General features: G+C 31.2%; 4 protein-coding genes across 4 annotated transcripts; 1 reads left to right on the plus strand and 3 right to left on the minus strand.

Annotated features, from left to right (window-relative positions):
* Positions 1–297: 297 nt before the first annotated feature.
* PCOAH_00043020 (Proteasome subunit beta type) lies at positions 298–1,110 on the minus strand (the record flags this gene model as incomplete). The annotated part of the gene is made up of 1 exon (XM_020061086.1): positions 298–1,110. The coding sequence occupies one exon, from the start codon at positions 1,108–1,110 to the stop codon at positions 298–300; it is 813 nt and encodes a 270-aa protein (XP_019916709.1).
* Positions 1,111–4,097: 2,987 nt separating this feature from the next.
* On the plus strand, positions 4,098–10,853 carry PCOAH_00043030 (Uncharacterized protein; the record flags this gene model as incomplete). The annotated part of the gene is made up of 1 exon (XM_020061087.1): positions 4,098–10,853. One exon carries the CDS (start codon positions 4,098–4,100, stop codon positions 10,851–10,853), a length of 6,756 nt encoding a protein of 2,251 aa, XP_019917069.1.
* An 8,074-nt stretch (positions 10,854–18,927) lies between these two features.
* PCOAH_00043040 (Uncharacterized protein) lies at positions 18,928–20,143 on the minus strand (the record flags this gene model as incomplete). The annotated part of the gene is made up of 5 exons (XM_020061088.1): positions 18,928–19,029; positions 19,170–19,240; positions 19,586–19,602; positions 19,702–19,805; positions 20,042–20,143. The coding sequence occupies 5 exons, from the start codon at positions 20,141–20,143 to the stop codon at positions 18,928–18,930; spliced, it is 396 nt and encodes a 131-aa protein (XP_019916281.1).
* Positions 20,144–21,295: 1,152 nt separating this feature from the next.
* On the minus strand, positions 21,296–22,945 carry PCOAH_00043050 (Ribose-phosphate pyrophosphokinase; the record flags this gene model as incomplete). The annotated part of the gene is made up of 1 exon (XM_020061089.1): positions 21,296–22,945. One exon carries the CDS (start codon positions 22,943–22,945, stop codon positions 21,296–21,298), a length of 1,650 nt encoding a protein of 549 aa, XP_019916601.1.
* Positions 22,946–24,854: the final 1,909 nt, after the last annotated feature.

The following is a 24,854-nucleotide window of genomic DNA, read 5'->3' on the forward strand; positions in this document are numbered from 1 at the left end:
CGCGTTGGAGACCTGCCACACGTGTACCCCCCTCCCCCGCAGTAACATCAATGGGGCTACCTCTCAAATATGTGACGGTAATGATGAAGTATTAATCCGTTAACATACACAATGTTTGAAAAAAAAATTGTTAAAAAAAATTCTCTTTTTTTTAGCCTAGCTGTTACTAGTTCCAAATGGTTAAAAAAAATAGTGATCACAACGTGGTGGAAGAAAGTCGCAAAATTAAAACAATTTTTGCCACTTACTATGAAGATAAAGAATGCTACACATGGGGGGAAAAAATAGGGGCCAAAATCATGCATCCTCCACAGTGATGTATTTTTTTATATTTTCAATTTTTTGGCACAACACAGGGGTGGTTCCCTTCGGAAAAACGGTCGGTTGCGCCAGGTGATATAATCGAACGTTCGGCTGCTTATACGGTCTTATGTGATGCGAACCATCCTTCGTTATAACGCAAATGTCCACATTTCCACCTGAACCCAGATCGTTAAAAATACCTGCACATATAGCTTCGCACACGAGTTCTTTCCCTTCTTCTATAGTCATATTATCCCTGTACTTAGCCTCCAATACGGCCATAGCACTAAGGGATCCAGACCCTAAAGCCGTGAAGGGTAACAAACAGGAAGAGCCATGTGGGTGAATACCATACAACTGAGGGCCGGTAACATCTACCCCTCCTAACACAATTGCACACACTTTATATCCTTGGTACTTAAACAGTTCTTGTGTCAATCTTGAAACGCACATGGCTACTCGGGGTTGTGTGTTCGTATTTAAACGGTGCAATTCGACATTGTGCTGCAACCATAAGGTAGTATGCTCCAAGTCTCCAGCGACCCCTGCACCTGCACAGTATATATTTTTACTTATATAGTGTAATTTGCTACAATTTTTATCTGCTACTATTGGACCTTCCGTAGCTCTGGTATCAGCTCCCAAAATAACCGCATTCTGGCATACCAAGCCACATATGGTTGTTCCCGTTTTTCGAAAATTGGGGAAGGTTATTCCTTTTTCCTTCAAAATTTCATTTCTCTTGATATTTTCAAAATTAAATCCTCCACTTTCTTCTTTCAGCGCATTAATATATTCGAGTTTCATCTTTGTGCTGAATGTAACGTTAACGTATGCTATGTTGTGTGAGGGGGGTTGGCGCTCGTTTTTTAAGCAGTAGTTCTTCGCTGTGTACACTTGGTTATTTGGAGAAAGGGTTGCCCGAGTTGAGACGAAATGGAGGAATGGTTATCCGTTTGGTATATGGGGGGAGGTACCAACCACGGGTTACCTGCTTGTATTGTGCCTTTAATTGCAAATTTCCCCTTCCTAATTATTCACATGCCATAATTTCGTACTTTACCAGAGCGGAGCTGTACATGTGTTCGCATACCCTGATGTATAAATCCCTCCTAGCAAAAAAAAAAAAGTGTTAAAAATGTTTCCCTCGGCCGCAAATATGCACGCTGGTTCGAAATGGTATACTTGCTGCAATTGCGCATTCGGTGAGCAGTGCTACTTGCGGATGCTTTCTTAAGAAAACGCAAGTGAAGTACTTATTCCGTAAAGTAGCATATATGTGTTAAATGAAAAAAGAGGTGCTTCAAATGGAAGGCGAATACGAAAACCCTTTAAAACCAAGCCAGCTGGTAAAAATGAGCAACTTTTTAAGCAGCGTGCCCATTACGAATTTGCTACTCGGTGATTAATTTTTTTTTTTTTTTTTCTCAAACGGAAACGTGGAAAAAGTGTACACTGTGAATAATATTACGCGTTACGGTTCCACCTTTTTTTTTTTTTTTCGAAGTGAACACAAATGAGTTACACCCCCAAGTGGTACACTCAAGCATTGGCGGCAAAGTGCGAACGGCCTCCGCGGACTTGACAGCTTTAGCAAAAGTGAAAAAGGGCTATGCGAACAAACGGATTTGTGTTCAAGTGCGGGTTTATTTACATGGCCAAAGTTGTTATCACATGTGTATGCACAATTCAGTTTTTTTCGTTCGCGCGGTGCGGGCATTTTTTTTACGCATGAGCGGTGTAAGCAAGTTGGGTTCGCACTTGAGGAAAAGTCATAAGGGACCAACTGCACCCACGGCGTGGTGCAAGGAAAAACGGAGTGAGATTAAACAAAATGATGTGCATCCTTCGATAGATGAGCACTGTTGCCCCTTACAAATTGACTGTCGAATTTTTATTGTGCCGGAGCGTGTGGCGAGCTACCTAGCAAAGAAAGAAAAATAGCACATTTTTCGCAAGTACACCAGTTCACAATTTGTGCTACGCTCATGTTCACCTGCTCGTAGGAACAAACACACATTTTGCTGCTAAGCGGTCATATTTCACCCCCCCCTTCTGGTGCGCCATTAAATGGGGTGACGTCATATATAGGTGTATACGCAGCACATACATATTACACATGTGTGTGCGTATGCGTATCTCTACAAAACGTTGACACGTTTGTCTCCCGAAAGTATTTCCACCCCCTTGTCATCACTTAAATGTGATTCATCTTTCTAAGAAAAATGGTCTATCTGTCGTAGAACGCGAGCTTCTGTAAGTCAGATTCGTTGCGCAAAAATTATTTCAAACAATTTTTTCCTAACGTAAAAAAAAAGTTATGAACAGCTAGCCGTTTTTGTAAACCTAACGTACAAATTGGTCATACAAAAAAAAAAAAAAAAAAAAAAAAGCGCAACTTTTTTATTGCTTGTTCATATTTTTTTACACATTTTTATGGTTCATTTTTGATTTGGCAATATTAGAAAAAAAAAAAAAAAAAAACATACTAAAAAAAGACAATATCCTTTTTGCAGAAAGAAAAGTGAGAATTTTCATTTCGTTTTTAAAACGGTCATAAAAGATGTATATTAAAAGTCACGCAAACAGTGACAGCTTCCTTTTCACTTTTTTTTTTTTATGGAGAAAAAATGCTTCATAATAATTGTAATGTGTATATATATGTGTATGTAAATGTATGTATAATATGCATACATTTAACACATCCTTTATTTTGAATTGAATATACCCATAGGAGTTCTAAAGAAAAAAAAAACTTCTATTTATTAAATGTCTAAATCTTTTTTGTTCTTTTTAATATGATATTATGAGTGATATTTTTTTCTTTTATTAACCCATTCTCCTGTTCGCGATTTATTTTCCTTCCCGTGTGTAGCAGTACGTACTACCTAAATATATATCCGTAATATGCATATGTATGTGCGTATGTATGTACAGAGCGGAAAAAGGAAATCTCCCCTTTGCAATTTAAAGGGAAAACTGAAAAATATGCGCAATGCTGGAACGCCCCCTTAGGAAGTGATACCTTGGTGATATAACCATAGCTCATTCATAAATTCTTTATTGCGTTATACGCGTGCTTGTGTACCTTTAAGGAAGCCGTTCGAAGTCAGCTCGTGGCGCGCCTTTAAAACAGTACCCCCTTCTCTGGTGCATCCTTTCCATCGCACCACACACTTTATGTAATTCTGGAGCATTCCAAAGGATACTCGCGCATGTATATAAATGTACATGTACCTCGTGCGCACGTACGCATGTAAATATATATGTACGTCCAGGCATATTGGCGCTGCACTGGCCCTACTTGTCAGAATTAAAAAAAATACATGCCATACGTTTTCCGCCGAGGATATAGAATTTCCGAATAATGAACGCTGCATAGTTTGGAAGCTGCAACCAGTTATTCCGTGCAGTGCCCTCTGTGTCTCCAGTAACGTTTCCCCGTGTTGTGCTTCCCCGGGGAGTTCAAGCAAGCTGCGAAAAAGGAGCAGAGAAGTGGAGTAACAACGCAACCGAGCGCAAAGCAAACAACAAAGCAGGTAAAGCAGTAACCAGGCAATCAGGCAACCAGCCATCCACTGAACAACATCGGCAAGCACCAGATTTAAAATAGAGCAAACAAAAATGCTTAACCGCCGAGAATGCATAACGATCAACCTACGCTCGTGTGCATAGGGCATGGTCGTTTTACGTAGGCATATGAGCGAAGGCGTTTATGCAAATGTACGTGAATAGCTAGCCGTTTGTTATCTCCCCCCCCTTCCCCCGCTCGGTGCTAATCAAATGGCGGAATCATGCTCGTAATTACAGAAAACACATTCGAAAAAACCAACAACCCAAAGTATCGAAGAGGGAGCAAAGTGCCAATCAAAAGAAACAACTCCCAAGTGAAAGTCATATCCAACAGAATCACCCCATATTGTGGAGACATAACAAAAAGCAAAAGGGAGTTAATAAAAACACGTAAGTTCATAAAGGAAAGTGATAAGTTTAAGTACCACTATCTATATGCAAGGAAACATTTATACAATGGAAAATATGCAAGGAAAATAAAACTTGTTTCCCTAGAAAAAACAAAAAATTTAAACCATTTGGAAAAGTTCTCCAAAAGTAGAAGGAAAAAATATCAAGTCATAGCAAGGAGAGTTAACTATAATGTTATCTTAAAAAATTCGTATATAAAAAATGTTCCATATGGAACAAATTCCTTTTTAGTACATTTAAAAGGCAAGAGAAGGAAAGGCCACATTAAGAGAAGCGCTCGAAAGGATTGCTTAAATGTCCGGGAAGTTGCTTTGGAGAAAGCTAAAGATATAGGCGAGAGACAGGCCACCAGTCTGCATCCACAAAGGGACGCGTTTCACTTTAAGGTAAAAACAAATCGTCACCATGTAGCTAGCCAAAATGTCGCAAAAAATGAACAGTTTCATGATGTAGAAGCAAATAGTGCAAATGTAGATGGCGTAATTGCGAATAATTCCGTGTTAGACATGCTAACCGTGGTCGTGAACAGGGAGAGGCAACATCCCAATTGGCATCTAAATAGGCATCCAACCGGGAAGGCACTTTTCAACACATGTAACATGCGAACATTAACAACAAATAGTTTAATAGATTCCATTATTAGTTTATCAAACGAGCTGAATAAGACAAGCGAGAAAAAAGAGGACTCCAAAGATGAGTATGACAAAAGTGTACTGCACTATGTAAACAAAATTTTGAGTGACCACAATTTCCACTACGACATCGTTAGTAGTGTAAATAAGAACGAAATAGAGGAGTTAAAAAGGAAAGTAAAAAAATACAATGACATACCAAAATTTTATTTTAGAAAACTATTTAAGCATATAGGGGAGAAAAACGAAAACAGTCGTACATGTGGGAATTATTTGCATACCACACATTGTTGTAATAGTGATTATGATGTTAATTACGATGATAGAGGCAGATCGGATAGTTGTAAGAGGGGGAATAATGAACACATACATGATGAGAAAAAAGATAGAAAACAAAAAGCCCCTTCCCCTTCATTTTACACATACCAACGCTACCATTCGGATAATTATTTTTCAGAAAAGCTAAAAAAAAAAAAGAAAAAGAAGATTCACGTTTATCAGCCTGTCAACCCTGTTGAGCGTGCAAATTTGAGCAAACAAAAGGGGAGTAACTATTTCATGAGAAGGATAGGGACAAGTAAGCACTTTACCAATTTGAAGCCCCCTTTGAATCACCAAAACGTGGGAGAGAGGGGTGACCACGCCAAAGTGGGGAATGCATCTAGGAAGGAAGGAGTAGTAGAGAAGAACACACATGTGGGGGGAAGAGCAGTCATCAGTAATCATGTTAACGCCAGTGCTACTATCACAACCCCTTGCAACCAAATGAAGCACCGGAATAATCAGGGGAAAGAGAAAACATTGTTGTGTGTGACGAGTGCACCAAATGATCATAAAAATAATTTCCATTCGGACAGCAACCCCCTACACTGCGTCAAAAAATGCACGTCTACTTTTACAGACCCGAAGAAGCATATCCTTAAAAGAGAGAACCATTTGGACCATAAGTTGGAGGACTGCTCGTCAATAGAAAACACCCACTCAGGTAAATCTCCCAAGATAGAGAAAGGGATTCGCCAAATAAATTTAAAAAACGAAAAGTGGACAGCGTGCATTGTGCAAAAAAAATTGAGTGTCCACGAAAATGTGCTTCAGTACAGTGGGAAAAAGAAGCTGCACGAAAGAACATATAATTTAAGCAGCTTCAAGTTTTCTGAAAATGCGGATAGTAGTTGTATGCTTTCGCATGTAGCCAATGCGAGTATTGCCCCTAGTGTTATGAGTAACGCTACTGGTACGCTTAGGAAAAATTCCTTCGAAGGGGTCCCAGGCGCTGTTACGCAGTATGCACCGGTTCGTATTAATAGCACTGATCCTATTAGAAACGATGAGTGGATATGTAACACTAGTGAGACGCAGAATGCTCGGAGTGGCATCCCAAGTGGCAGAGAAAAAAAGGACAATCGTAGTTGTAGCTGTGGCACTTCCTCGAACATGCACAACGAGTGCACTTTTAAGCTGAACAATGTTAAGAGAAATGATTCGTTCGTCAACTCCACCGACGCCAATGCCAGTGACAACGTATATTTTAGTGCAGACAATCAGAGTAATCACACCATGAGTAGCTTCCACAGGAACAATATACAGTGCATGAGCAGTTGGTATCGCAGTTTTTTCAAAAGCAGCTACAAGGAGCAGGGTATTATTTCTACCTTCAGCAGTTCATTCAGTAGGCATGTTAATGATAGATGTGGCGTTACACCACCGGTAGGAATCCCTAACCGGGGAGGTGCACCCCAAGGCAAAGAGAACAACGATGATAATTCGGCCATTCCTATTATCCCTTTTCAGCGAAGCGTCAGGACCAAAACTGTAGACGCTAACGCTGGTGCTGAAAGGGACAATACGGGAGATAAGCAGAACATAAGAAGAGAACCCCCCGAATTGGGAATAAACAATTTGGAGGACCAGAAAAGTCTCAGATCAAGCGTAAACTCGCTCACCAGCGCGGAATTGATAAAAACGCCCATCGTATCAAATATACAGAACAGCCATTTTGAGGGGATCCCCAAGATAAGCGAAAACGACAGCACCTCCTTCTGCATCTTCAAGAGGAAACACAGAAGGGAAAAACCCTCAAGTAAGACCCCCCTAATTGTAGACATTCCGAATTTTCGCAACACAACTAATGACATTGATTTATTAGCAAAAGGTAGAAACAGGGTAAACATTTTTGGATACAATTGTAGAGACAAAAAAATGAATAACAATGATGATCACAATTTTTTGGTTGAAGAATGTTTGAAGAAATGTTTGAAAGAAAATGCATCAAAATTTAGAACGAATGAAGATTATGAAAGGTACTGCAATGAAGACAAGATCCTAAATCCGGATTACATTCCGCAAGAATCGAAAAGACTTGGTGAGAAATTTTTGCAGAGCCATAAGGAGAAGTTTGCATGTTATGGCAACTCCAGTTTTCATTATCAACCTTATATGAGCAATGCAGAATGTGGTAATAGTTGTTTTAAGCAGGACCCACCTGGATATAACCTGTACAACGATCCGAACGCGAATTTTATGAATAATATGAAAATTAACGTATTCAACAATACGGCTTCTCAGAATACATCTAATAGCACTTTTAACAACGTCGGGATTTATAGCAACAGCCATATCAATTCTATCAACAAGGAGTATTACCTGAAGAAGGGAAACGACTACAGCAATGATGTTTTCATAAAATACTATGAGCAGTATGCAAATAAGGAAAATGATAGAAACGAGGCAAAGAAATTTAATTACACAGATTGCTACGATTTTAAAAATACCCTTCTTAATGGACTAAGTAGGGAAGACAGCTTTGGCTCCGATGATGATCTAAAAAATGAAGACAGTGAAATGAACTTTCTGAAAGATTCGTTAAACTCTTTTGATAATTTAGAATCTACGGAGAAAAAATATGAAGAGATATTACGAGACTTTAACGGGAAAATACCTCTACTACATAAGGTGTTAAAACCCTTACCAGTAAAAAATCGATCGAACAACTTTGACATTTGTCTGTACCTACTGCAGAAGCATGGAGGAGATCTAAACAATGAAGAAAATATTTGCATATTAAGGGACAAAGAAATTGTTCAACATAGTGCCATTTATGATGCTAAAAAAGGGTGCATAAAAAGTAATATAACAAATGTGACGAATATAAAATTGTACCACCCTAAGTGGCATAACAAGAAGAAAATAGTAGAACGGTTGAAAGAACAGAGTTGTTTTAATCCCTTCACGATATTTGGATCTGCTCCGAGTTTGCTCGATTTTGATGAAGTGTTTGACAAAGATGTGTATAACAAATTCGTTTCAAGGAACAGCCGTAAATCTCATTCTCTGCTACGGATACTAGCAAAACAGAAAGTGATTAACAACCTTAATGACAAAATAACGGATAAGGAATGGCCACAAGTACATGCATATTTAAAAAAAAGGTGGAGTAAAGAAACAAACATTGAACTGAACTGGGCATGCGACCCTTTACTGTATGAAGAACTGGAGTGGTATTTAAGCACAAATAATGAATACCTAAACATGACTGATAAGGTTGCGGATATTGAGGTTTGCTACTGCCCCACTTTGGATCCTAGTTCGTATTATGCATGGAACGACTCCAGGGTTATATACACGAACTTGTGCTACAACAAATCGAAGGAAGATGCTGATCTGATGGGCCATTCTGTGAAGGACAAGTACGCGGGGAATAGGAACGCTGAACTGAAAAATAAGGATAAGCAGGTCTCCTTCAGAAAGAGGGCAAGCGGGTGTGAGCACCTCATGTTTCAGCAGAACCTGATGAAACAGAAGAAGTTATCCAAAAGGAAGAAAAAACTCTTAAAAAAGAAAAAAAAAATGCTCAAGGAGAAAAATCAATTATTGAGGGAGCAAAGTAGACGGTTTGCCGCGAACAACGATGGGGACGGCGTAGATGCAGAAGCTGTAGATGTGGAAAGGGCAGACGCAGTGGACGCTCCATCGTCGGGGGGTTTCTACATGGAAACAAAAGAGGGACCTGAAAATGACTACAAACATGTGTATTCCTCTCAGCATAATAATACGAATTTTTCAAATGACCCGTGCATGAGGATGAGAATCAACATGGACATGGGCATGCGTATGAGCGCATTGAAAAGTAAGAAGAAGCACAACCATGATAGCGCCTATTATCCCAACATTTTTTCCACCAAGAAGAAGAAGAGTGTCTACTATAACAAAAATTACGACGAAGATGTCATACCGATTATGACGGTCAATACGTCTTTGTACAGGCACAATATGGACAACAAATACAACTGCAGTAACACAGCATTTGATTACATTAAGAATAAGGATAACACCATTAAATTTTTTGCCTCTCCGAAGAAAACAAGAAAGAATAATTCAGTTAAAAAATCTGTTAACAATTCAGATAGTTTCTATTTCTTAAATTCCTCCATGATTAATTCGGACAACATTTACAACAACAATTTGAACAGCTTTGATTCTAAGGATTCGGGGGATGGTAATGATTGCACATCTGTTTTTCACAAGGATACATTTGATGCTTCAGATGATAAGATGAAAACTATAAACCAAATAGACACAAGGAATAATCCCATGGGTGGCATGCAAATGGACAATTTTGACAATCCCTCGGAGAACTTGTGCGAAAATTTGCGAATGAACGAACAAACCAGTTACATCAGTAATAACAATATATACGAATTTGGTGGAACAAAAAATGCGTATGACTTTAGAAAGAATGACAATGATGGGAATGGAAATAGCGGTGGCATGGGGTACATGATGACAAGGGATAATGAAAACTTCTCTAGCAAAGGTGGAAGTTTTTGCTACAGAGGGGGAGGACCTACTAATGACTCCATGCAACCGTTTCACATGAGCATGACGGACAAGTATGGAAACGCAAATAACAATGTGAATATGAACATATTTAGCAATATTCGAATGTACGAGCAGAATTTTAACAAGAACGGGGGGGATCATGGTGACAGCAGGAATAGCCTCAGTAGAGATTTCGACATGGACAACCATGGCGGTAGCTGCATGGGAAAGGGACCCTTCACCAAGAGTAGCTTCGTGGATAGAAACTATTACGATATGGAGCAAACGAGTTTTTCCTCGAACAAGTTTGGCCATTTTTCAACCAGGGAGATGGCCAAAAGTGAATTGCAGTATAACAGCATTTTCCGCACCGATTTGTCCAAGCCGAACTTTGCGGAACAAAATCAAAGTGAAAACCAAAAGGAAACAAAATTCCCCATTAAGGAGTTAAGTGAAAGGTACCCCAGCAAATGCAAGGAAACAAACGCAGAATACAGTGACAACCGTGCAGACAATGGCAGCGGAAACCGCCACAACAACCGCAATGACGATACAGTCAGTGGGGACAACTGCAACTATTTCGAGTGCAAGTATGGAAACAGCTCAAACAAACATGCTAATGGAAAAAACAGCCAAATGATAGCAGACTATTTTCTCAGCAAGAATGCTGAAAATTACGACTCGACGGAAAAAAAAATAATAATAAATGAGCAGTATGGCACTGGCGAATCCCACAAAAGTATGAACAACGCAAAGGCAGACATGAACGCCCTAAAGATTACGAAACAAAATATTGACAAAAAATATGTTTTAGAAAAAAAAATTAAAAGCAGCATGTCATTTTATACAAAGAAGAAAGACGCAGATAATTCGACAGGAACTTTTAATTCGAAAAGGTTAAGCAATAGCAACATTATTGTTAACGAAAATAGAAAAATTAGAAAATACACCAATAAGATGTGTCAGGATGATAACACATCTTTTGAGCATTCAGAAAATGGCAAAGGACAGGGTAATAAGAAAGGAAGTGCAGAATCTCCTTCAAGCAGAACCAGCGAAACTTCGATGTCTAGCGCTTTCAAAATGGCTACCTCTGTTTTTAAAAAATTATTCTAGGGAAAAAAAATTAAATGGGCATGAGTCCCACGCAAATAACTAAAGCGCGCTTCAAAATAAAGCCGTTTTTTTAAAAGAAAAATTGGCAGTAAAGCAACCCTAGTTTCCTTCTTAGCAGATTACTTATATACATACTTTCTTAAATAATTAAACCTACCAACATTTTACGGGAATACACAGATGTAGTAAAAATGTTGTAGTTCTGGAATGAATGAACCTTCCTCTTCATTCGTGATTATTCTGTTTTCTTTTCTTTTTTTCTCGTCATAATTTACCCTTTTCCTTCTCCCCTTGGCCTTTCTTTTTTAATTAAGTTCTTTGTTTAACATTTCAGTCCATAGGTATTTTAAATTATTAGTCGTGTATTCTAGCTTTATGTAAGCACATGCCAAACGGCTATATATTATTTATGCTGAAGTGAACATGCATACAAGTACATGCGCACTTATGCACACATTTATATATACGTTTATATATGTATGCATTTTTTTTTTCTGTATTATGAATTACCAAATAAAACATTACAAGTGGCCTTCTTCATCTCTAAAACAGTGTACGATATATTTTTACTTATTAACAACTGAATTAAATACCCTTTATAAAAAATAGATCTACTGCAAACTTTTAAATTTGAAGTTTCGAAATGTAGCCGAATGGATAAGCGTGAAGTAGCGTTATGCTACACTAGCATGCACATCTGTATATATAAGACACTATTGTATATCTTTATGCGTACTAAAAAACATCGTAAAAAGAGTCAACATAAACTGTTGCATGTTAGGTAATTGGAAAAACTTGCAAGGCTTTTTAAAAAGTTATTTGACATTTGCGTATCCCTAGAGGAAGAGATAAATGTTGTGCGCCTTCCGCTTCAATCTATATATATATGCTATATGTGCTTAGCTTTCCTTTACCTTTACCATTTATCTTCCCCTTTTCTGCATTTCACCGCATGTCATTTTATGTTAGAAGCAAAGAAAATATCATTACTATTCTAGGAAGTTTCATAAAACCGTGGAACTTTTATATGTTTAAAACATGTACTTTTATTTTCTACAAAGGACGCGAAAAAAATTTTTAAATGTTAAATTTGAAAAAAATATATAATATCTTTTTCTGCCATTTAAAAGTTTTAAATGTGAACATGTACATTTCGACATAACAGGGTGTCTTATTTTCATATTTTAAGAATATAAATGATTATGTATAACTAAAGGTTCGAACCGTAAAAGCAAAATTCGCATTCTAGTAAGTTCACAATATAACGCAAAAGTATCATATTATTGTAAAAAATGCCTCATTTTTCTGAAGCTCATAAATATGTGAACTCTTATTCATTTTAAGGTACAACAACATATAGAACTCTCATAAATACATGACATATATGTTTGCATAAATTTTGCAAATGAATAATCTTTACACAGGCAAATGAAACTGAGCGCGATAATGATTAGGATAAATTTCATGTTATAGAAGAAGTAAAAGATCTTATGGAAATATTTAACTCTCATGTGTTTTTCATGTTGTGGGTTGTGTCTAGGAATAATGAAAGGATTGTGCAGCATAAATATGTGAACAATTTTTCCTTTTTAATTCCGTTCGTATATACAGAAAAACACCTATATCAAAATTTTTACCGAATTTTTAATTTTATCAAAAAGATAACGTAGAAAGATAACACATGTATATTGCTAAGACAACTTTGTTCCTCTCTCCCAAAGCAGTAAAATCAAAATGTATAAATAAAATTACATAATTCCATCATCTGATGCAAACAACACATAGGATGAAAGTGAACTCTTCTATTATAAGCTAATATTTATGATCACTTATTTAGAAATAATGCGTTAGACAAAACCTAGAGTTTAATTTATGTAAATAATCAGGTAAATGATTTTAAAATGTTTTTACCCTTAGCCCATATGATGACACACGTTATACGTGCTGAAGTATTTTTCTACATGAATAAATGATTTAAGTTTTTATATCAAAATATATTGCCCTACATAGCAGGATGAAGAAATGCTCATTTATTTTTGCATAAAAGGTTAATAATTAACACTCTAAAAGCACTAACTGATGCTTCATTTTTTATTAGCAATAAGAAAGTTAGAGTGGAAACATAAATAGAGGATACCGTGCGTCTTACTATAAATGCTTAGTATCACATGTGCTAATGAAAACTCTGGATTCTCTACAAACATTCATTACACAAAATGTGCCCTTTCTCATTAAATTCATCTATGTAATTACAGCATAATGGTAAATGAATATGTTTAATAATATATATATTGTGTTATTTTTTTAATTCACATAATTTTATTCTAAAGTGTATCTTTAAGAACACAGTACTTGTATAATACACTAATACTAATTCTGAAATGCATACACTAATAGCTTCATTTAAAAATAAGCTCTTTGACATGTTAAAGCTCATTAAGCAACGGTTATGAAAATTTTATAGAACAAAGAAAAAATCCAACATGTAATATAAAAAAAGTATTCAAATATTTGACAAGAAATTTTTTTTTTTATATGTTCCTTTAAGTTTTCAAATGAGTGTATTGAAGAAATAAAGGACTCTTTTATTTTTTTCTACAACTTGAAAGAATTTTTTTCTTTGTAACACAAAAACAGCTCGTTCTATAATTCTTTTAATACATGCAATAGGTAATAATGAAAGTTCAATGTGGAAAGAAATAATTCTTTCACTATAAATATATATAGAAACATCACTCTATTTCTGTGTTATAAGCTTAAGGAGTTCAAGGTTCCCTGACTTCTAGCAGTGCGTAATTATATAATCATTTTATATTTGTGAAAAGTTATCATAACAATAAGCATAGAAAATATTAAGTAAAATGACAACTGTCTCTATAGATAAGGACACTTTTTGTTAAAGGTTTCATTTATACAATGCTTTATAAATCACTTTTTGAGCAAATAAATACATCATTTTAAAAATGTGTCCACAAGAAAAATATCACTTATTAATTAGATTTAAAAGACAAATGAAAAAACAACTTTTAAATAAATGTAAATATATTTTTTAAGCTACTTTAAACGTTCATAGCATTTTTTCTTGCAATTTATGCATGCTATGCTTCTATCTAACAATTATCCATGATAAATTTCGTTCTTATAGCATACTGTTTTCCAGCAAAACACAAATACAAGGTACCGCTAATTATAAATTATTATGAGTAACTATGGATTTTCATTATACTTTTTTAGACAGAGGGATTTCAAAATAGGTATTAAGTTGTGATAAAAGAAGGATATGTGCAGAAGTTGATTTTTTTTATCATCATTTCCCTTTTGAGATGATAACTTATTCTTCGTATAAATGAATGCTAGTGCTGTAAAAAGGATTTACCTTGTGACATTTCAAAAATATTAAAATATATTAACAATAATAGAACATATTAAGCAATATACATCCTTAACATATTAGCATGCTTCCGTTAATTTCGGTTTAATTCGGGATGCTGACATAGGATAGACATGTATCGAATTTTAAAATTATCTGTATTTTTAGGTGGCTTGTATATTACTCATTATTATTATTAAATTTTAGGTAGCTATATGTTTTGGCATCAGGAGGGCACTTTTCTTGCATTAATTATAATTCACGAATGCATGAATTAGAAAACATTCTTTAGTCTAATATGGAAAACGAACTTAAATATTTACATATAAGCTAATGGCTGCTGGTTTAAAATTTCAAATATTTTATACCAAAAAGTATTGTGTAATAATCAACACGGAAGCCGCAAAAAATGCACAAAGATAAACATTAGAAGGTATAACAAAAAATAACAACATAATATTTCATGAATTGCTATATAAGTGTACATATTATTGCAAAAATTGATTTAAGCATTTATGAGATACAAAGATAAACAATCGTTTAAATGCAATTAATGACACAGCGCTGCTTCAAACGATCACAGCAACAAAACTAAAAATTCCTTAGTTAAAGTGCACTTCTTCATGTTACATTCTTATTTCAGTTTACAATATTAAGCAAACATTCGACTGAACTTAAAAAAAAATACCACTTTGTTCTTATTAAAACAGTTACAAAGCTATTGTAAGACATGTCTGTATAATTTTTTCTTGAATGTTACATATTCCATTTGAAGCATTTTTAATGAAAATTAGATATAAAATTTTACGTATTTATCAATATCACAATAATGACGTTTAAAGTCTATTTCTCTAAAAGCAAAATAAATATTATGTTAATTCAGATATTATAACTGAATAAATAAAGCAAACATTTACATAAAAAATATAATTTAAAACAAAAAAAAAATAATGCAAATTAATTTTGACGCTTTAAAGTTAATATCAAATAAAAATAAATTTATATAAAAATTATAATTTAAAATAGTATATATATTTTTTAATAAATGTTCATTTTAATTAAATCTTAGTTTTAACAAATATAAAAAAATACATATTAAATAACAAATAATAGTTAAAAATAATAAATGGAATAAATTAATTAAATGATAAAATAAGTGGATTTAATTAAATAAAATTAATTAATACAATAAATTGTTAAATAAAATAAACCAAGAAAATAAATAACACATATTATAATTAAATAATAAATAAATTAATTATAATAATAAATAAAATATATAATAACAAATCAATTATATAATAATACAATAAATGTATTATAATAAAATAATTATTTAATAACAAATTAATTATATAATAATAAAATAAATATATAATAACAAAATAATTATATTATAATAAATTAATTATGTTATAATGAATTAATTACATAATAATAAATTAAAAATAATAAATATATTAAATAATAAAAAATTAGCTCTAATATGTTAAACAAAATAAATAATTAATTAAAAAAAATATATTAATAATATACACAATTAATTAAAATATAAATAAAGGGTTAATTAAATAATAAAATAAAGCTATATTTATAAATTAATAGGAAAGTTAAATAGTTAATAAATACCTTATTTGTATATACAATTAATATATATATATATAATAATATTACAATTATATATTATTATGGTAGTAATTAAATAAAATATTAAATATATAAAATTATTCAAATATATTTTTAATTTAATAATTTAAATAATTTGTTTATTATAATATAATAATTTTATTTTAAATGATATTAATATATATAAATATTAAATATAAATGTTTACATTACATTATATATATTATTTATTATATTTAAAAATATTAAAACAATTAATGAGTTTTAATTAATTTATACAATAAATAAATATATATAATATAATTAAATTAAATTAATATTTATTTTAATTTTTTAAATATTTATTTTAACACACGTATTTTATATAAAAAAAATTAATTAATATTATTTTATTATAATATAATCATTATTTAATTAATTTATTATGTATTAAATTAATTATATTATAATTATTATTTATAAACTTAATATACTTTATTTAAATTAAGAAAATTTATTAATTGATATTATTTGTGTATTTATTAAATAAATATCATTATTATATATTAAATAATTATTAATGCTTAATTTATTATTTGTGTATAATAAGTTAATAATATAATTAATTGTTTTTTTTTTCAATTATACTTTTAATTAAAATTATTATAATTATTTTTAATTTAATTATTTTTACATATTTAATATATATATTATTATTTTGTAATTATATAATTAAATAAATTTTAATATTTATATTAATATATTTTTCTATATTTTTTTTATTAGACAATAATTAATTTATATGGAATAATATATTAATAAATTAATTATTTAATATATATATAATATATTTATTATAAGTGTGTAATTTAATTAAAATAATTTATATCTTTTATTTCAACATTTTAAATACTTAATTAATTATAATTATAAATAATTTATTTTCTATTTCCACTTTTAATTTAATTATTAAATTATTTATTTGTATATTTATTATAATATTAAGAATTATGTACTATTTAATTTATATATTATTATTTAAAACAATATTTGGTAGTGTTTATAATTTAATATTACATTTTAATTATTTAATTAAAATTTTATATTATTTTATATAATACTGAGTATAATTATTTTTATTTAACTAATTTAATTAAATATATTTAATATATTAATATTATTTAAATAATTATATTTATTGCTTATAATGTTATTTAACTAAATATATTTATACTATTTAATTAGATGTATTTATTTAAATTATTAATTTATTTTTTTAAAATTATTTATACTATTTAGTTTATTAAATATACTTATATTATTTATTTGGTTAAATTTTTATTATATTTTCATTTTATTTAAATTAAGTTTATACAATTATTGACATATTAATTGTTTGTTTATTTAATTAAAAGTTTATGCTATTTTTTTAATTATTTTTATATATTTAATTTTTCTCTTTCTTTTATATATAATTTTCCCGATTTTTTTTGCATTTGTAATTTTCTTTTACTGTCTATTTTAATATTGTTGTATACTTTTTATTTTTAATGATGAAATTTTTTATGTCATTATTCTTTCACTAAATAATCAAGCATTTTTCATGAATATTGAAATATACGCCTTAAGAAGCTTTAAAGGCTATTTTGTATATAGAAGGTAGAAAGTCAAACTATATTTAAGGACAAAAAAGGACATAACTTATGTTCCATGGTTGTGTTTATGATAAACATATACGAAACAATGTAAATTAACAAAAGGCGGAAAATCACGCTATAAATTATATATACATGATGTTGTGTGTAATTTACTTTTTTTTCTTTATGGAACTTTAAAGTAAATTGTGCTTCGATCTACTAATTCTTATGTTTTGATCGTTCTTAAGAATATATGCATGTTCTAATGTGTTATTATTGTACTATATTTTTTGGTAACTAAAGTTTAGACGATGCAATTGCTGAATTTCATTTTTCCAATTGAATGTTTCAAAGAATATATTTTTTAAGTATAATAGTAGAGTACACGATTACATGATAAATATGCTATTATTGCAATTTATAGGGCATATGATAAAATTTATTGTCACTCCTAGTTCAATAAATATTGTAAATCCGGTAATCCATCAAAAGACATTCTTTCCTTAAAAAAAATGATTTTACGAAATACCGTACTATGTAACAACATTAGAAATGGCAAAGCCTTATATACATATGTACATAAAAATAAGGGGGAATAAAAAAAAACTCATGATTTTTATTTTAACTGGTTAAACTTTCATAATTCTTCTTAATATAGTTTTATGAAATCCATAATACTCTTTAACATATTAAGCAGAACTTTTGAATTGAAAGAATATGCAATATGCTTTGTTTTCTTATTTTGTGAATGTGGAACAGTTTATCTCCTTGGGAATTAAGTACAATTAATCATATTTTGTGCATCCCACGTTAAAGATACTATTTGTTACTTTTTATCAAAGAAATAAAATACACGTACAACATTATTATGTGTTGTGAACAAAAAATAAAAATAATAGTTTTATTTAAAATATATAATTGTGTAAATGAACAGGAAATGGTATATTAGGAGAATGCTACACATTATGTCTATATGTGATAATACTGAAAGAAAAAGAAAGTGTGAGAAACATGAGGAAACATGTCTGTAAACCTTAGCAACGTTATTTTTTTTGAGTGTTAATTTATTCATTATAGAACGTTCATTAAAAATACATCTAAATGGAATGCACAAGAAAATGCATAAGATTTCATAAAACTTAAGATATCACATTAGACAGATAAATGTTATGTAAGACTGTTATAATTCTCATAAATTCCTACAAAATCCGGTAATTAATATTTTCACATAAATGATTCTCTATTAAAGTTATTTTTAATAGTTCCATTTGTGATTTTTACAAAAATTATAATATAAAAATTCATAATACAGGAAAACATTGCAATAGACGAAATAATCAGATCGTCAAATGACATGAATATAGAAGTATTAATAATCATACTTCAGACATATGCAACAACAAAAGAGTGGAATGTTATATTATATATGTGGTATTGAAAAAAAAAATAATTAACACAAGTTTTATTCACTTGTTTTCTTGTCTTCATTCTTTTTATTGTATTCTTCTATAAGATATTCACTAAGCACCAAAATAGGGTTGATGTTTACGTATTTTTTTAGAACCTACATAAGAAAGAAGCAGCAGTCAGATAACAACATTTATGTATTATGAATGTATTCACGAAGAGAAATGTTAGACTTTGAATAAAGATATAAATTTGTGTTCATATATGTAACATTATGCAAAATAAAGTTTATATTACTTCTTGCTGGATTTCAAGTAATTCTGTAGAACTGGCTTTCAATTTATCAGTGCTGAAAATATCTACTTGTTCTGCTTATATTTCAAAGGGGAAAAATGTATATTTTGTTATCCTTTTTTTTATCATCTAGCATAACATTAAATAATTCAAATGTGTAGACACATTGGCAATTTTCAAATGTACAAGTAGTTTATTAGCTATAAAAATTCTATTTTTTCACAGTTTAAATTATACTAATTTTTTATCATACAGTATACAACGAATTCTATTACTAATAAATGAATTTATAACAAAATAAATTTTCTTGTAACACGCTGTATAATTATATTACAATAAGATATTAAAGCATTTTCATCTAAAAACTTGTACAAATGGAAAGGTTATAAAAATAAATATATATATCTTTTTTGTTTTACCAATATTCTCGTAACTCCTAAGAACAAAAAAGAAAAAAAATTTCTTATAAAAAATGCATATAATTATTATATATACATCGATTAACGAGACTTAGGTATAAATACAAAGACATTACTTTTTGTCGTGTACGCTGATTAACGGTCGTTCTTTTTCATTATAATCATAGAATACATTAAAGTATTTATGTTTCTCTTTTTCATTATTTACTAATGTAACTAACTATACATGAATATATAGGAGGAAAAAAAAAAAAGGAAAGAAAAGGAATGGTGTTTATAATTGTGTTCTGCTTAAGAGTATAATTTACATATTTTTATTGGAGTATCCTTTATAATACCTTTTCTAGTGCCTGTAAAATGAAAAGGAAATAAATTTAAATGATTTCTAATAATAATAGTAAATAAGAAAGGGAAATTAATCATGTCTTATTATACAACTTTGTGTTAGATAATTACAGGCAATAAATATGGGAAGATGTGTTCTTTAACATAATGGGAGTTTTCATCATCAAATACATCTTTTCCATATATAACATTAACAAAATCATCAAAATTCATTTGTATGTAGTGAGAAGTTATAGTTCAAATTAAAGGACAGGATGATATACGAAAAGTGTATGTCTCTTAAAATGAAACTTAGCGAATGTAAAAGTCCATTACACAGGATAATTTACTAAATTGAAATACAAAACATGAGATTACTATGTACACATTTTCTAGAATTTTGTCCTATTGCGAATTCATTCGAAATAAAGAATTTAATGGTATTATATTTCACAAATAGATGGAACTTAATAACTTGCCTTAAGAATAATAAGAAATGTGTGTTAATGTTAATCTCTACTTTCATCTATTTAGAAGTACATTTTTTTTTTTTTTATTTATGCGGTAGAAATGACAAATTAAAAGTATGCTCAGTGCACGTAGCTCGGCGCTTGGACGGACACTGCATAACTAATTACATCAAAGTAGATGTGTTAAAATAGAATCGAGGAAAAAAGTTTAAAAGAAAAATATGCTGCATACCAATTGATACGTGTATTACAAAGTTTTCAAAAATGAATAGAAGCTTAAATGATTCGTAATTATAAATGCTATATTCCTTAAAAAAAAATTTTAGACAAAAGAAATTATATTCATATACAAATAAATGTAATTATAAAAAATGGAAACACTGGAATTTATTTTCAAAACGCCGTACTAATTTTGCTATAAAAATAAGCTTATACAAAGAATACAGCATTTCGCTTTTCTTTTTAAGTAATTCCCTAAATTATATTTAATTTTGTAATTAAAGTAAAATTAGAAGCAGTTTTCATATTAAAAGCAAAAATTCTATTTTATCATATGAGTAATTAGACATTTTATTCATTAATAGGACAAATGTAAAGGTAAGTGAATAAATATGTAAATATAAGTGTAAGGGGAGCAACAAATAAATAAGCACAGGTCAGGATAAATAGGAATGTATTACTTTGACACTGGATGTAACTTATTAAATGGTCTTTTAACTATAGGCATGTTAATATTCTACATTACAAGAGGGTAAAAGGAATGTGTAAATCTTTTTGTAAAAAATACTTATAATTTGACAAGAAAAAAAAAAAAAAAAAAAAAAAAGGTAGGTTCTGTGCATTACATGTTAACCTTTTCTGGCATACACAAGCCTTAATTAGGATAATATAACCTTTTTCAAAAACATGAAGAAGGTTATTTTTCCCTTATGACTACTTCTCCATCTGAGAAATCTTCCAGTGAATTTTCTGATGGTTCGTTCTGAACTCTTTTTATTCCTTCAGCCAATAATTTGCCAACTGACAAAATGTGCAATTTTTCACAACATATATTGCTTGGAATATGTATAGTGTTCGTAGTTACAACTTCATCTATACAGGATTCGTTAATATTTTCGATGCATCCGTCTGATAAGATAGCATGAGTAGCATAAAGATATATTTTGCTAGCTCCAGCATTTTTCAAAAGAGCTGCAACTTTTTTAGATTTTTCGCCAGTGTCCAGAATATCATCTACTAAAATGCAGTCACAACCTTTGATATCTCCAACTATGGTAAATTTCTCCTTTTCAGAATTTGGAGTTATATAATTTATATTTTTATTTTCTACATTTTTCACGGGGGTTGTGGTATTGCTATTTTTTCTTCTATCTTGACTAAATATATTAAAATATTTATTACTAGACGTGTTTTTGCCTTCATTTCCATCATCATTTGGATGCCCTTCCCTACTGTTCATTTCGTTATATGAGCTAGAAACAATGGTTGTAAACCCGGCATTAAGAGAATGCTTTTTCATTCGAATCCAGAATTCCTTCGTCCTTTCAGCTCCATCATTGTCAATGGAAACAATAACTGGGTTTTGAAGTTTTTTTTTTTTAAAATATTCCACAGCTAAGGATTGAGGATTAATATTCATAAGAGGGGGTTGGAAAAGTTTTTCGTCCGTGGAAAATCCCTCAATACGTGGACTATGTAAATCAACTGAAATAATTGCATCAACACCACATGCTTGCAATAGTATAGCTATTTCAGGTGCTCCCAGAGAATGGACATGATTGAAATGATCCAATTGCTTAGTTTGTCTTGAGTAATTTAGGTACGGTATAACGGCGGTAACCTTTTTTGCAGAAGATCTCCTTAATGTGGAAACGAATAAAAACAATTCCATTAAACGGGAATGAATATCTTTACCACCCGCTGGGGTAGAATGAATTATATAAATATCTCTGCCTCTAACTTCATCCATTATTTGAAGGGCTATTTCTCCATCACTATATTTTCCGACATAAGCTCTGCCTAAGCCTATTCCTAAATTGGAGCATATTTCATTGGCCAATTCATGGTGGCTATTGCTAGAGAATATTTGCATGTTACTATATTCACTTAATTCTTGATAATATTCATATTTATCATCTTTTGATTTTTTATTATTCTTTCCTTGATGCATAGAGTCCGCTTCTAAATTGTGGGTGTCCTTTGAATTTGTAGACACTCTGCCTTTATTATTTATTAAACTAAATTCATTTTTTTTAATACTTATGTCTTTATTTTCTAAATTTTCATCTTTCTTTGAATGCACACTTAGACCCAACATATTTGCGAATAAAATAGTTTTGGCTTTCGCATAACTTCTTCTTCCATTGTGCCTTTGCCTTTCTTGGTTCAAAACCACTGGGTATTCATTGAAATTGTAGTGGTTTGCATTTTCATACACGAAATATACACTCTTCTGAAATTTATCATGATAAATGTTTACAGATTCATTTTTAGCAGAAAAGTATTTCATAAATTTATCCCTGTGTTCGTAAAACTTCCGGGAGTAGTTATAAATTTTGTAAATCATTATATTGTACTGTATTACAGAATAGGCTTATTTTGAAAATGCTCCCTCGTGAAAGGTACATTACACGGATGATGGGAAAACGATTTACTTGCACGTTATAGGTAAGAGTACGCATGTATATATGTATGTATATACATATACATATGCCCTTAGCCAAAGGGGCCTTTATTTTGTCATGTGTAATCTGGTATGTTTCTCAGCTGCGGATTATTAATTTACTATATTGAAAAATTTCATTGTATTTTTTACTTCATGAATGGGTGTTTTTTTCTCTATTCCCTTTTCCTATTGCAGCAGTATGTATATGTGGGGTGAGAGGCCCAAAATATTTTGACGTACTTTCTCTGCAAATCGGTTGATTTTTTTTACCCCCCTTTTTTAATTGTAGATGTAACGGCCAACCCTTTGCTTATAATGTTATATCGTACTCCTATGCAAACCCGTTAAAAGTGTTCGTACGAGAAGGGGGCCTTTGCATTTATTTTGCTATAATATCATGCGTGTTTTTTTAAAGCAAAGAAAAAATACGAGAAATTTGCCTACTTTATTTGTGTTAATTTTGCTATATGTACGCATTGATTTGAGCGCACGAGTAAATATGTTTGCCGATCGTGCTTTCGTTTCGGCATAATTTGCTTCATCATTGTTTGCTTGTTCGTATGTTTTTTTTTTTTTTTTTTTACATTTTGCACATGTAAAAGGGGATAAGATGACTTGCGATATTCACACAAAAAGCGTAAACGTGGTTTTATAAAGTCGCAGTAGTGTAATTTAATATGAACACGATTTATTTTTATGCTATTCAGCTTATACAAAATTATGATTTAGTGTTATATGTAACACCACGTTACATGTATAACATGTGTTTCAATTTGTCGAGCTGCATACAAAATTTGTAAAAATGAAAAGGAGGCAAATGAGAAACACACTTCTGTTATGTTTGCAAAATATCAGTTCGCCAGTTATTTTCACATATAGGCGTGTAGAATAGCAATGTCCATGTGCTTTTATTTATGTAATTGCTAAATGGTTATATGTACGGACATTTTATGTAACTTGTTTGCGTGCTACGGACCGTTACTAGCAAAATTGATCGGTATTATACGCTTAAGGCTTTAAACTGCATGTTATATTTCCCACACTGATGCGTCTATCGCATGTAAAACTCCTGTTTGCACGGCGCAGTTAAACTTTCTATAATTAACGCAAATTTTGCAAGCATTCCGAAGTTTACACATTTTGTGAGTTAACCCAAGTGCAAATTTAACAATGGTACAGGGGTTATTTTCGCACAGGTGGCGCAGTTGTGTGAGGTGTATAAAATTGTAAATACAGTTTTACACGTTGATCTTTGTTCAACAACAAGGCCATTACCGACATGGCATATAAGTGAAGGAAAAAAAAACATCTTTTCAATAATTCGCTATTCTTACAGTTGAACCAAAAAGTGTTAGCACTACTCGGAGGAATGTTGGAAAATGCTTTAAGCGTTCGTTTTTGTGAACATTCTGGTAAAGATTGGTAAACGGGGGGGCCCAGGTTAATAAATGCTATTTTGCAAAGAATTGACTTCCCCTCTAAAGTTTTTTTGTTTTATTTTTTAAAAGTTTTACAAAACAAAACATGCGCTCTCTTGGAGGACAAAATGTGAACCCTTGTAGTCGCGGGTATTTGGAAAACGTGCTATTTTGCATTTTTTCATGCAAACTCAACATGCTTGAAAAAGTTAAAGCCTTGGGCTTATGAATACTTATAAATAAACACTACACATGCCTAAACAGAAGAACGCTCAAAATGGAAAAAAAAAAAAAAAAAATAGACCGTTACGAGTACAGCGCATCCTTCACAACTTCCCATATCCCCTTAATGCAGCTTGTTTCTCCTTTTTGTAAAAGATCTTTTTACACAG

This window comes from Plasmodium coatneyi, chromosome 12, assembly GCF_001680005.1.
Source record: "Plasmodium coatneyi strain Hackeri chromosome 12, complete sequence".
Lineage (NCBI taxonomy): Eukaryota > Apicomplexa > Aconoidasida > Haemosporida > Plasmodiidae > Plasmodium > Plasmodium coatneyi.